The sequence below is a fragment of the Marmota flaviventris genome, chromosome 18 (assembly GCF_047511675.1).
Source record: "Marmota flaviventris isolate mMarFla1 chromosome 18, mMarFla1.hap1, whole genome shotgun sequence".
Taxonomy (NCBI): domain Eukaryota; kingdom Metazoa; phylum Chordata; class Mammalia; order Rodentia; family Sciuridae; genus Marmota; species Marmota flaviventris.
The window spans coordinates 16,521,200-16,534,459 of NC_092515.1; the positions used below are offsets into that span (position 1 = coordinate 16,521,200).

The window sequence follows — 13,260 nt, forward strand, 5'->3', positions numbered from 1 at the left end:
TGCAAAATTATGACAATCTGGGTTCTCAATAGGTTAACCCTAAAAAGTTTTATTTTCATGTATGTATTTATCTACAGCATAAGAATGATAACTGACATGATGCTTAGAATAAGTAAAAACTGCATATAGGGGAAAATATTAGGAGTAAAACAAGTCCTTACCTTGAAGAAAGAAAAAACCCCTTCATATTTGGATTCAGCTATTTCATCTCTGGAAAAAAATTTCAGCTGGAAACTGTTCACATCTATGAAACTTTAGGGAAATTACCTTGTACTGTACTATTTCTCCCGTGCCCCCAAACCTTTATAGGGCCAAGGAATTTGCCCCATTAAAAGCTCCTATTGTGGGGCTGGGATTGTGGCTCAGTGGTAGAGTGCTCGCCTAGCACGGGCGGGACCCGGGTTCGATCCTCAGAATCACATAAAAATAAAGGCATTGTGTTGTGTCCATCTACACCTAAAAAATAATTTTTTTTTTAAAGCTCCTACTGTGCCAGGCCAGTGGTACATGGCTGTAATCTCAGCAACTCAGGTGGTTGAGGCAGGATTTCCAGGCCTTGTGTCAAAATAACAAAAAGGGCTGGGGATATGGGTCAGGGGTCAGTGGTTAAGCACCCCTGATACAAATAAAACAAAACAAAAAACAACACTTGTAGAGATGACATATCTTCTTTGGCTTTTTTTTTTTTTTTTTTTTTTTTTTTGTATTGGGGAATGAACTCAGGGGCGCTTAACCACTGGAGTACATCCCCAGCCCTTTTCTATATTTTATTTAGAGACAGGGTCTCAACTGAGTTGCTTAGCACCTTGCTGTTACTGAGGCTGGCTTTGAACTGGCAATCCTCTTGTCTCAGCCTGCCCAGCTGCTGTGATTATAAGGTGGGTACCACCTGGCCTGGCCTTTTTTTTTTTTTTAATATGAATGATCAATTATAAATCAGGAGCTATCACTTCAAAAATGTAGATATTTGGTCAGGTGCAATGGCACACATCTGTAATCCACACTACTCCAGAGGCTGAGGCAGGAAGATAACAAGTTCAAAGCCAGTCTGGGCAATTTAGCAAGACCCTGACTCAAAAAAAGGACTGGGAGGGCTGGGATATAGCACAGTTGGTAGAGTGTTTGCCTTGCATGCAAAAAGCCCTGGGTTCAATCCCCAGCAACACACACACACACACACACACACACACACACACACACACACACAAAAGGACTGGGGACACAGCTCTGTGGTAGAATATCTGCTCAGGATGTGTGAGGCCCTGGATTTTATCCCCAGTACTAAAAACAACAAAACACTACCACCACCAGTAACAAAAACCCCAATGACAAAGTGAATTTCTGGGTTCTCTCTCTGGGCCTCTATTTCCTTAGAACATCACAGTTGACTTGAGCTGGACACTGGACATCTCACGTCCCAACGAGTTTCGTTTCTAATTTTCTTTATTAAATAGACACTTACCATTGGATCATTTGTTTAGGGTGCGCATATGCTTTATCTGACAGTGAAAAACAGCGGTCTTTTTCATACCTTCCTAATCAACTGCTGGCATCAAGATTTTTAGAATGGCAAAAGGAGACATCTACTGTTAATATAATGGTTCTTTGAACACTTGATAAAGTTGCTGCTTCATTATAACTAGTTAATTGATATCATGCTAATTTATTCTGTTCCTTATGTTTAAACTCATATTTGTATTTTCCTAAAAATAATTTTTTTTGGTTTTCAAATGTTTCTGAAAAAACATTGTATTCAGAATAACAAAGTCTGTATGTTTTTCCCATGAAACAATGCTGTTTGTTTTTTTTTTCTTCATGAGCATCACCAACGTTCTATCTGTAGTTTTTTATACCAGGTATCATATGATGTAGCAAAAAGGAGATTAGTCTAAGTCCTTCCCACATATTATTAACATTTCCCCCATCAACACCCAGGATTATTTCATGTTCAATAGGAAAGAAGTGATCATGGAAAAATTTCTTAACATATTACTCTTACATGGTCTTTAATACACTGCTTAATGGTAAAGTCTTCAGAAAGTTAATATCTTTCAACAAATAATACTGATGACAACAATGAATATAAAAACAATGATTAACATACAGCAAATATGTATTTATTACATGGCAGGCACAATTTTAAGCACCGTGTCTCAACTCATTTAATCCTCGCAAAGTATTATGAGGTAGGTATTATAAATATCTCCATTTTATAATTTCCACTGAGAAATACATCTATAAAAACAGGGCTGGGGGGGCTGGGGTTGTGTCTCAGTGGTAGAGCACTTGCCTGGCATGTGTGAAGCACTGGGTTCGATCCTCAGCACCACATAAAAATGAATAAATTAAACAAAGGTATTGTGTCCAATCTACAAAAAACAAATAAACAAAACAACAACAAAAACAGGGCTGGGCATGGTGGCACACATCTGTAGTCACAGCCACTTGGAAAACTGAAGCAAGAGTCACTTGAGTCCAGAGTTTAAGCCCAGTCTGGGCAACAGTGACATCTTGACTCTCAAACAGAAACAGTATCAAGGGTAAGTAACAAACTGATAATGACTATTTTTTGGAAAGGGGAATGAATAGAAGGATGGCAGTCAGTGGATATGTTTTCCTTATTTGTAATGTTTGTAAAATTTTTAATAAGCAAAAATATTCATGACTTATTTCTACATTAAAATAAAACACATAGTACAGATATGCCTAGACAGAATTTCCGAGGGACATGCATTTTTGCATGTATCATGGCAAAATAGATGGAGGAAAGTACAATGTCCATTAGTAGGGATTTAATAAGAGATCATAGTAGCACAAGGAAACATCAGGAAAGTGTTTAAAAATCCCTATTTATTGAGTGGAACGTCTTTTATGAATATTTTTACTAAAAGAAATCCTTAATTTTATAAGAGCTAAAAGGAACAAGCCACTTAGGCATGGTGGTATACACCTGTAAATCTCCAACAACTCAGGAGACTAAGGCAGAAGGGTCTCAAGTTCAAAGTCAGCCTCAGCCATTTAGTGAGATCCTGTCTCAAAACAAAAATAAAAAGTGGATGGGGATGTAGTTTAGTGGTAGAGTGCCCTGGGTTTAATCCCCAATACCATTTTTTAAAAAAGTCATCTTCAAAAATAAAAAGGTCACTTCTCTCAGTTATTAGAGATATTTTTTAAAATAAAGGCAGTTTACAAAACATGATGTAAAAACATCTTTATAGTCATATATTTAAGATAGATTAAAATATCAATAATGTAAGAATTATAGAAATAAAGGAAAAAAGAAAATGAAAATCACAGGATTATATAAGTGCATGAATTCTATGATGTATAAGAATATCAGAAAGGTCAAGTGTTTTTTTTTCAATATTTACTAGACTGAATAATCTGAATTCAAATGAAAAATGAATTTTTATTAAAAAGCTTCCAAAATATATTCTATATCTCCAGCATGATTTTTCTTCGACTGAATAAGCTATAGTTAATAAATAAAATGTTTCTACATTCTTATGTATGGAGGGGGTTATCAGAAAGATAAATTCTCTGACAGTCAAAAAGTTTTGAGCCATAATCAAAACCTTCCCACACATTTTGTACATTCTGGTTTATCACCAGTACAGATTTTGATGCTGAATAAGTTGTGAACTATAATTAAAGTTCTTTCCACAGTCCTTGTATTCACAGGTTTTCTCACCAGCATGAATTCTATGATGACTAATAAGTTGTGAACTCTGAGAGTAAGCTTTCCCACAAATCTTACATTCATAGGGTTTCTCACCAGTATGAATTCTCTGATGTCGGGTAAGGTCAGATCCAGAACGAAAAGCTTTTTCACATTCTTTACATTCATAGGGTTTCTCACCTGTGTGGATCCTTTGATGTTTAATAAGTTGTGAACTCTGACTAAAGGCATTGCCACATTCCTTACATTCATAAGGTTTCTCTCCGGTGTGAATTCTCTGATGCTGAGTAAAGTTTGAACTACTGCTAAAGGCTTTCCCACATTCTTTACATTCATAAGGCTTCTCTCCAGTGTGAATTCTGTGATGTCGAGTAAAGTTGGAACCACTACTAAAAGCCTTTCCACATTCCTTACATTCATAGGGTTTCTCACCAGTATGAATCCTGTCATGTCGAGTAAGGTCTGAGCCACAAATAAATGTTTTCCCACATTCTTTACATTCAAAGGGCTTCTTGCCAGTGTGAATTTTCTGATGATGAGCAAGTCTTGAGGGATGTCTAAAGGCCTTGCCACACTCCTTACACTCATGGGGTTTCTCAATGGTATGAATTATTTGATGTGTAGTAAATTCAGAGTCATGTCTAACATTTTTTCTATATTCTTTTGTTGCACAGTATTTTTCTTTATTATTAATAAGTTGCTGTAATGTAAAGGATGGGTGTTGACTAAAAGTGGGCACATCTTCATGGGTGATTATCAGTTCACTGAAGTGCCTGTCCTGAGAGCCATGTTGTTTCTCAAACTGGCCATTACAATCCCAATCATCTGTGAGACTAGAGCACTGAAGGTCATGTCTTGTCAATCTTCCCATTATCTCCCACTGGGCTGATTCTATTTCATAAATTTCTTTCTTCAGAAATAACTTCTTGGTCTCACATGTTGATTCCAGGACTGAAAGAAAACACGAAAGCACTCACTCAACATTTTTATTATTTGGGAAGAATGAAACTTCAATTAAAACGAGTGAATTAAACTGAAGTTTAAAAAAAATGGATGAGAAAAGAAGAAAGGAGGGGGGCTAGGGATGTGACTCAGTGGTAGAGTGCTTGCCTTGCATACTGAGGCACTGGGTTCAATTCTCTGCACTGCATATAAATAAATAAATAAAATAAAGGTCTATCAACAATTTAAAAAAATGAAAAAGAAGACAGTAGGGAGATCACACAGGAATACTGTCAAATATGTGGCACATAGTAGGTAATTAATATTACTGTGGAATAACATTCTCAATTAAATAAGGAAAAGAGCTTGAAATAACATAAAATCATATGGCAATGTATCACACTGAAACTTTTTTTTGATAGAGATATTAAATCTGATCATAATAAAATAGAGGACAGATTAGAAACGAATACTTTTTACCACATTCTCAGTAAGACTAAGAGTCATGGCATTGATAAAATAAGCAACTTATTAGAAAAAAATGATGTGAAATACCTACAAGTTAGAGTCATGATAGCTAAAATAAAACCTTAAAACAGACAATAAAAACTATTAGCAGAATAGAAATTGTCGGTGTTTGTCCCTTTGCAGAGACATCAATTTGAACAACTAGACATGTCTGAAAATACCCTCACAATTGCTAGGCAATCAAGATGAAAGATTATAATAGCTGGGTAAAGTTTAGAAATAAGAAAAAAGATACACTGAAGAGGGTAGGAAGACGGTGTTATATTACCCATGTCACCTTTTTGCAAAGCCCAGGCAGTGAAACAGGACAGAGATAACATTTCAGGGAAGGAACAAATTGAGTATCTGACTTTACTGCAGATGGTAACAATAGGTCTGTCCCAGTTAATCCCAGCACCAAATTGGCACAAGGCTTTAAGCCCACATCATTGACAGACTAACTCCTGTGGCCCCAGGTTCTAGCTGACTCACATAGGCCCAGACTCCAGGCCAGTCCAAGTGATAGCTAATCTATGCAGACCAATTAAACAGACCAGCACCCTCGTGGACCCAACTTCCAGGCCCACCCCAGCAATAGACCAGTCCTATGACCCCAGGCTCCAAGCTGGCCCACAAAGACTAATAACTCAGGCCCATTCCCATATAATCAGGTTGCAAGCCTGTCCCCACAAGAACTGCCCACATGTACCCAGGCTCCAAAAACACTCCCATGCTATGGGCTCCCAGGCCTACTCATGTGGAAGCCAGCACCAGGTTAATCCAAGACCCAGGGCCCCCATGTGTCCAAGCTCCAGACTAAACCCAATGGACCCAAATGTCAAAACCACCTCACAGAACCAGAAACCAAACCACATAGACATCATGAAAAAACAAGGGAGGAAGTGCCCCAAACAAATCAAGACACTACAACAATGGAATCCATAGATAGCTCAGTAGGTGAAATGTCAGAGAAGGAGTTCAGAATATAAATAACTGAAATGATTTGAGAATTAAAGAATGACTTAAGTGAGCAGATACAGGCAAAAATCAATCACTCCAATGAAGATACAGGTTGCAAGAGATTACTTCAAGAAAGAGATACAGATACTGAAACAAACAAACAAACAGAAACCCTTGAAATGAAAGAAACAATAAGCCAATTAAAAAACTCAATAGATAACATCAACAAGAGACTAGACCACTTGGAAGACAGGACCTCAGACAATGAAGACAAAATATACAATCTTGAAAATAAATTGACCTCACAGTGAAGATGGTAAGAAACCATGAATAGAATATCCAAGAATTATGGGATACCATCAAAAGATCAAATTTAAGATTTATTGGGAGAAAGGAAGGTTCAGAGATTCAAACCAAAGGAATGCACAATCTTGTCAATGAAATAATATCAGAAAATTCTCCAAGCATGAAGAATGAACTGGAAAATCAAATACAAGAGGCCTATAGGATACCCAAAATACAAAACTACAAAAGATTTACACCAAGACACATTATAATAAAAATGCCTAGCACACAAAATAAGGATAGAATTTTAAAGGCCTAAAGAGAGAAAAAATCAGATTACCTATAAGGGAAGACCAATTCGGATCTCAGCAGATTTTTCAACCCAGACTCTCAAAGTTAGGAGATCCTAGAACAACATATACCAAGCTCTAAAAGACAATGGATGCCAACTAAGAATCTTAAATAAACAAAAATGACTGGTAATACAATTCAAGTCTCTTTCAAGCCTTTTTGATAAATTTTTACACAAAAATATCTAAGTTTTCAGACTTTTGTTTATTTTGTAGTTTTTTGTTTTCCATTTCTCTTCACAAAGTCCACAAATATTTTCTTTAAAAGTTTTAGCATTTTATACATTATATTTTAATATATAATTAATCTAGTATGTATATATACATTGTCTGTGATATGAGTATATTTTACTCTCTTATAATTAAAAAAAACATTACTCAAGATTCAAGGATGAAAAAGATCAATCAGGGTAAAAATTGTTTAATAAGGTATTTAAAAAGGTAAGGGTAAGATTGAGGGAAACCAACAAATTTTGTGAAGCACCTTTCCTTCTGTAGACTTGGAGAGGTAGGAGGTGACATAAGAGAGAGCCATTTTGAAAACCTTGTAGGAGAAGGCCACCTAACTGAAGTTATTCCCACCAAAAGCATGAAGAAACCAACTCACAGTCTAATAGAATCTTATAGGGAAGAATAAAGCACCTCGCTTTACTCTTGTATATTCTAAGTTCATATCTTTGGTGTCCCTTTCGGATGGATCTCAACAAAAAATAACACATAACAAGGGGACTCATCATGCAGTCTACAGCATATCTCTCACCAAAAGGTAAAAGATGGAGAAAGGAGCCATTGGTTACATGAGGCTATTGGGTATTTGAAATGTGTCTAGTCTAAATTGAGGTATGGTATGTGTTAAATAGACATAAGATTCCAAAGAATTACTAAGATAAACAAAATGAACATGAAATATCTTACTAACAATTATTTTCTTAGCAAATTATGTTGGTAATCCATTGGGTTAAAGGAAAATATATTAAAATTAATTTCTCTATTAGTTTAAAAAAAGGAAGTGAAGGAGAACAAGGTAACATATTCTGTATCTTGACTGTAGTACTGTACATCCATATATGTTGTCATTTTTTCATATTTGTGTTGTCAAAATTCATATAACTATAAAACTAAGTAGGGCAAATTATACCATATGTAAGTTATATCTCAACAAACATGACAATAAGGGGTTGGGGATGTGGCTCAAGCGGTAACACGCTCGCCTTGGCATGCACGGGGCGCTGGGTTCTATCCTCAGCACCACATAAAAATAAAATAAAGATGTTGTGTCCACCAAAAACTGAAAAATAAATATTAAAAACTCTCTCTCTTCTCTCTCTATCAAAAAACCAAAAACAACAACAACAACAAAAAAAAAACATGACAATAAAAAGAAATGTAGTTCATGAAGTGTTTTAACAGTATTGGGCACATACTAACCACCTGATAAATAATGGCTATAATTATGATTCATTAAAACAACCAGCATCAGGCTGTTTCATAGTGGGGTAGGGAGGGGGAGCATGGGATGAATACACAAACTCTAGATACGGCAGAGGGGTGGGAGGGGAAGAGAGGGGGCATGGGGTTAGAAATGATGGTAGAATGAGAAAGACATCATTATCCAAAGTACATGTATGAAGATATGAATGGTGTGACTATACCTTGTATATAACCAGAGATATGAAAAAATGGGCTCTATATATGTAATATGAATTGCAATGCATTCCTCTGTCATATATAATAAATCAGAATAAAAAAATAAGAAAAGAAATGCCAAGAGTTTTTTTTTTCCCAAATAGAAACAAAAGGACATTCACAATGTGAAAATACAAAACTCACTATAAAGTAACAAACAGTCATATTTAGAAGACTCTAATAATATACCAGTAGTATATAAATTGCTTTTTTACTCTAGTTAAAAGACAAAAGTATTAAAAATAACTAAGCCAAGTGTAGTGGCATTTACCTGTAGTCCTAACTACTTGAAAGGAGGATCACTTGAACCCAGCCTAGGTAACAAAGTAAGACTCTCAAAAATAAAGAAACAAATGCCAAGCATAATGGCGTACACCTGTAATACCAGCAGCTTGGGAGGCTGAAGAGGATCTCAAGTTCAAAGCCAGTCTCAGCAACTTAGTGAGGCCCTAAGCAACTCAGACCCTGTCTTAAAATAAAAAATAAAAAAGGGCTTGGGAAGGCTGGAGTTGTGGCTCAGTGGTAGAGCACTTGCCTAGCATGTGTGAGGCATTGGGTTCGATCCTCAGCACCACATAAAAATAAATAAAATAAATTTATTGTGTCCACCTACAGCTAACAATAAAAAAAAAAAAAAAGGCTGGGGATGTGCTCAGTAATTAAGCATCCCTGGGTTCAATGCTTAGTACCACCCCTCCACAAAAAAAGGGGAGCGAGAGAGCATGCATCCAAGAATTATATGAGAAAAATGCATGTAGAAACTATTAAAATATCTACTCCTTATGGCACACTGTCTCCCATGAGTTTGGCTTCTATCCCCAACTGCTCAACCTACAATTCTTTGCCATACCTTTGTATTCTGTAGACTTCTAGACACTGGGGCACTTAAGGGTGCTGTCATTGCCTTTAATATATACTCATGCCCCTAGGTTATCTCATCCAGTATAATGCGGGGTATTTCTATAGTGAAGGCTCTCCAAATTCTCCAAACCTGATTTGACCTCGACTTATGTATTAAATTGCCTATATGACATTTATGCTATATCCAATTAGTATCTTGAGCTTAACACATACAAACCTGCCCCTGCTTTTGCAACACATGTTAGTAAAACAGTAAATACTGGTTAAAAGTATGATTGAATCAGTAAAGATTTGGAGCTTCTAGATCTAAAATGAAAAATTAGTTAAAGAAAATAAGTATTTGGTTGTGGGAAGCCACTCTGAATGACCCACGCCTTCATCCTGAAGCAAGAGGCTCTGACTGATTACTACATTTCCTGGTGACTTAGGCATTGTACCAGCCTAGGAAATAGAAGGTGTGTCTTCAGGAGCTAAATTCACCTATTCCTTTGTAATACTAACCCTTTGACCTGTTTGGGAATAGAATGTTCCATGGAAATGCCCTTTGTATGTCCCCTTCTCTTGCTTTGCCTTTGGGTGTGGCCTTCCTAGATGTCAGTCAACCTGCTGACAGCAGATGTCAGGAAGCTAGACTCAACCCCCTGAAACTTGACCCCTTGCCTCATTTGAATGGCTTCTTCTCATTAAAAGGGTTCAGCATGTGCGCTCTCTCTCTCTCTCTCTCTCTCTCTCTCTCTCTCTCTCTCTCTCTCTTCTGTGGACCCTTAAGGTCAGAGGAGCGGTCACAGGACCCAAAGAAAAAGGTGTTTGTCTTTCTTTGTGTGGTTATTTCACGTAGCCCAGTTCACCTGGAGTGACCCTGAGTATTTTAGTCATGAGGAATGTGACATTTGGCAATGTAGGAAAACATGTATTTCAGGAAACAGTGAGTTTTTACAAGACTAAATACAAGAGGATGAGAAGCTGGGAAGAAACTGGATCCAAAATATGGACAGAAAGGAATATCATTAGACAGGGTGGAAGAGAGTACTGGCTAATGAGCAGAAAAGCAGACAAAATGAGTTATGTAAGGGGAAAAGGTAACCTTCTTTGAAAGCTTATGCATTTGCACAGCTGGACTAAAGATTTTGAGGGGAGCTTCTCAGAGAGCATGTCAAAGAAGCTGTCTCTCCAACTGGATCTTTACCTGCTGTGCCTCACTTACCTGGCCATTGGCCTCTTGTCCACTCTCTGTCAACCAACCAGGGCTCCTTTCCTTGCTCCAAGTAGGAGATCACATTTGGTTTAGAAATGGAATGTCCTGCTTACAAACGAAATAATGAGACAAATGTAGAATGAGAATTGTCTCAGATTTCAAGTCTAGTCCCTTCACTGTAAAGAAAGACATGACATTATAGGAAGGATCAAAGAAAGGATGTAGGACTCCAACTGGTCTATGAAAGGTAGGAGAACATTTCATACTGGAGGAAACAAACCTTCAAGGGCAGAATCTGAATTATTATGGACAGATGTCCTTACCCATTGAAACCAGGTTGCTGTAATTCTCCAACATCACATCTCTGTATAAATGTCTCTGATCATCAGTCAGGCATTCCCACTCCTCCTGAGAGAAGTCTATGGATACATCACTGAACATCACTGACTCCTGGAACAACAACCATGTATATGACTTGATTAATAAAAAGAAGTGTTTTGTGTAGGAGAAAAAGATTAAGGTAGCAGAAGTGAAATACAATGAGCATATGAATATCTGGGATGCATATAGAGGACTGTAAAAAATAAGCACAACAGGATCATTGTGCTTCCATGTCATTCTATTTTCTCCAGACAAAACTCTCTGTTTAGTGGGTATTTTTATCATCTGAACAAGGGTGGGAAGGTACAAAAATCCAGCCAAGATGAGTATTGTAATTAATGGAATTGTGTTCACAATGTCTTGCATGATACCTGACATACAATAAATCATGAATACTGTGTGATCTTCATTTTCTTCCCCTTCTCTCAAATAGGTAAGAGTAAAATTTCAGAATAAGGGATAAAGACAGAACATTAAAAGCATCCAGAGGATAGCAGGTCATATAAAAGGCATTAAGAATCAGAGGGTCAATGGAATTTTCAAGAACACTCTAAAAGCAAGAAATAATAAGAACAATTCTTCAATATCCTGGGGGAGAAAATAAATTCTGACCTAGAATTCTAAAACCAAACTATCTACTCTGTTCTGAGTATTTAAAAATGACATTTCTAGAGATACAAGGACTCAAATACAATTTCCTAGGAAAACTACTGGAGGATATATTCCACCAAAATGAGGGAGTCAACCTGAAAAAGATGACATGGGATTCAGGAAACAGGTAAAGAACACTAGACAGAGTGTATGGGGGGGGGGATCCAGGGAAAGTGATAAAAGGAAAGTCTTAGGAAAGCTGTGTCACAGGTCTAGAGAATAACCAGATCAGATGGGAGTAGGAGACAATGGAATAGGGAAGAAGTTTCTATGTTCAAAGGGAACTGATGTGTTCCTGTGTTATTGACTGTGGCATGTGGCAACAATACTGGGAATTCTTAGCTATAACACAAACAACTAAACAAGTAGTAGAAGAAACAATTAACCCCAGGGAAAATGAAAGAGTATATTAAAATAAAGCCATGAGATGGCTTGATAGAGAATAATTTTTTCTTTTTTGGTACCAGAGATTGAACTTAGGGACACTCTACCACTGAGCCACATCCCCAATCCTTTTTATTTTTTATTCTGATATAGGGTCTTGCTAAATTCCTTAGGGTCTCACTAAGTTGCTAAGGCTGGCTTTGAACTTGTGATCCTCTTGCCTCAGCCTCCAGAGCCACTGGGATTACAGGCATGTGCCACTATGCCCAGTGAGAATGATATTTAAAGCCATGATAACATTACAGGCTTTTTTCCTGACTCTGTTTTTCCTTAACAGAGTCAGGAAAAATGAAAGGTAAAATATGGGAATATGATGTCCCTTTTTATTTTGAAGTGAATCGAGGGATCATTAATAAAACAAATTTATCAAAAGACAGCAATTAAACCATATTCAAGAGTTGAAGTTGGGCACAGTGACACATGTCTGTAATCCCAGTGGCTCAGGAGGCTGAGGTAGGAGGATCTCAAGTTCAAAGCCAGTCTCAGCAACTTAGTGAGGCCCTAAGCAACTTAGCAAGACCCTGTCTCTAAATAATATATTACAAAGGGCTGGGGATGTGTCTCTGTGGGTAAGTGCCCCTGGATTCAATCTCTCATACCAAAGAAACAAATAAACAAACAAAAAGTTAAATGCAGATGGGACAGGACTGGAAGAGTTTTACTTCACTTGAAAACATATGTAAATGGCTTTAAAAATATTTTTAGAAAATTAAATTTGCATATAATTTAAGACTAATTCATCCTGATGCTACTATCATAAGAACTGTTACAATAAATGCTTTTTATAAGTATATTTATTTCTCACTGAATTCTATCGTAAGGATATAAATATTAACTTTTTTTGCCTTCAATTAAAAATTTAGGCCAGAAGTGATCTTTAAAGACCTCCTTGACAATGGCTTGATATTAACCATCCACTGTCCAATTTTAATTTCTCACTGAATAATATTCTATTGTAAGGATATAAATATTAACTTTTTTTGCCTTCAATTAAAAATTAACCATCCACTGTCCAATTGTTCCTGAGTTATAGAAAAATGATGGTGGATGATCCAGATTAACATAATGGTATTATCAATTTTTCCCTCCAGTACTGGGGACTGACTCAGAGGCGCTAGATCACTGAGCTACATTCTCAGCCCTTTTTATTTTTTATTTTGAAACAGGGTTTGCTAGGTTGCTGAGGCTGGCCTTGAAATTGTGATCCTCTTGTTTCTACCTCCCAAGTAGCTGGGATAACAACCATGTGCTACCACGTCCCACTTGATATCGGTATCTCATGGACGCATACTGGAGTATTAGAGCTTTAATCAATCAGC

General features: G+C 36.9%; 1 protein-coding gene across 1 annotated transcript in view; it reads right to left on the minus strand.

Annotated features, from left to right (window-relative positions):
* LOC114097381 (zinc finger protein 14 homolog) overlaps positions 1-13,260 on the minus strand; it is a 97,970-nt gene that overhangs the window by 74,340 nt on the left and 10,370 nt on the right. Inside the window, exons 3-5 of the mRNA XM_027941307.3 lie at positions 10,789-10,915; positions 10,475-10,570; positions 3,390-4,630 (exon numbers count right to left, since the gene is read on the minus strand). Of these exons, the coding sequence (XP_027797108.1) occupies positions 3,606-4,630; positions 10,475-10,570; positions 10,789-10,915 (1,248 nt within the window). The 3' untranslated portion in view covers positions 3,390-3,605. Of the gene's footprint in view, positions 4,631-10,474; positions 10,571-10,788; positions 10,916-13,260 lie in introns of the transcript that reaches the window.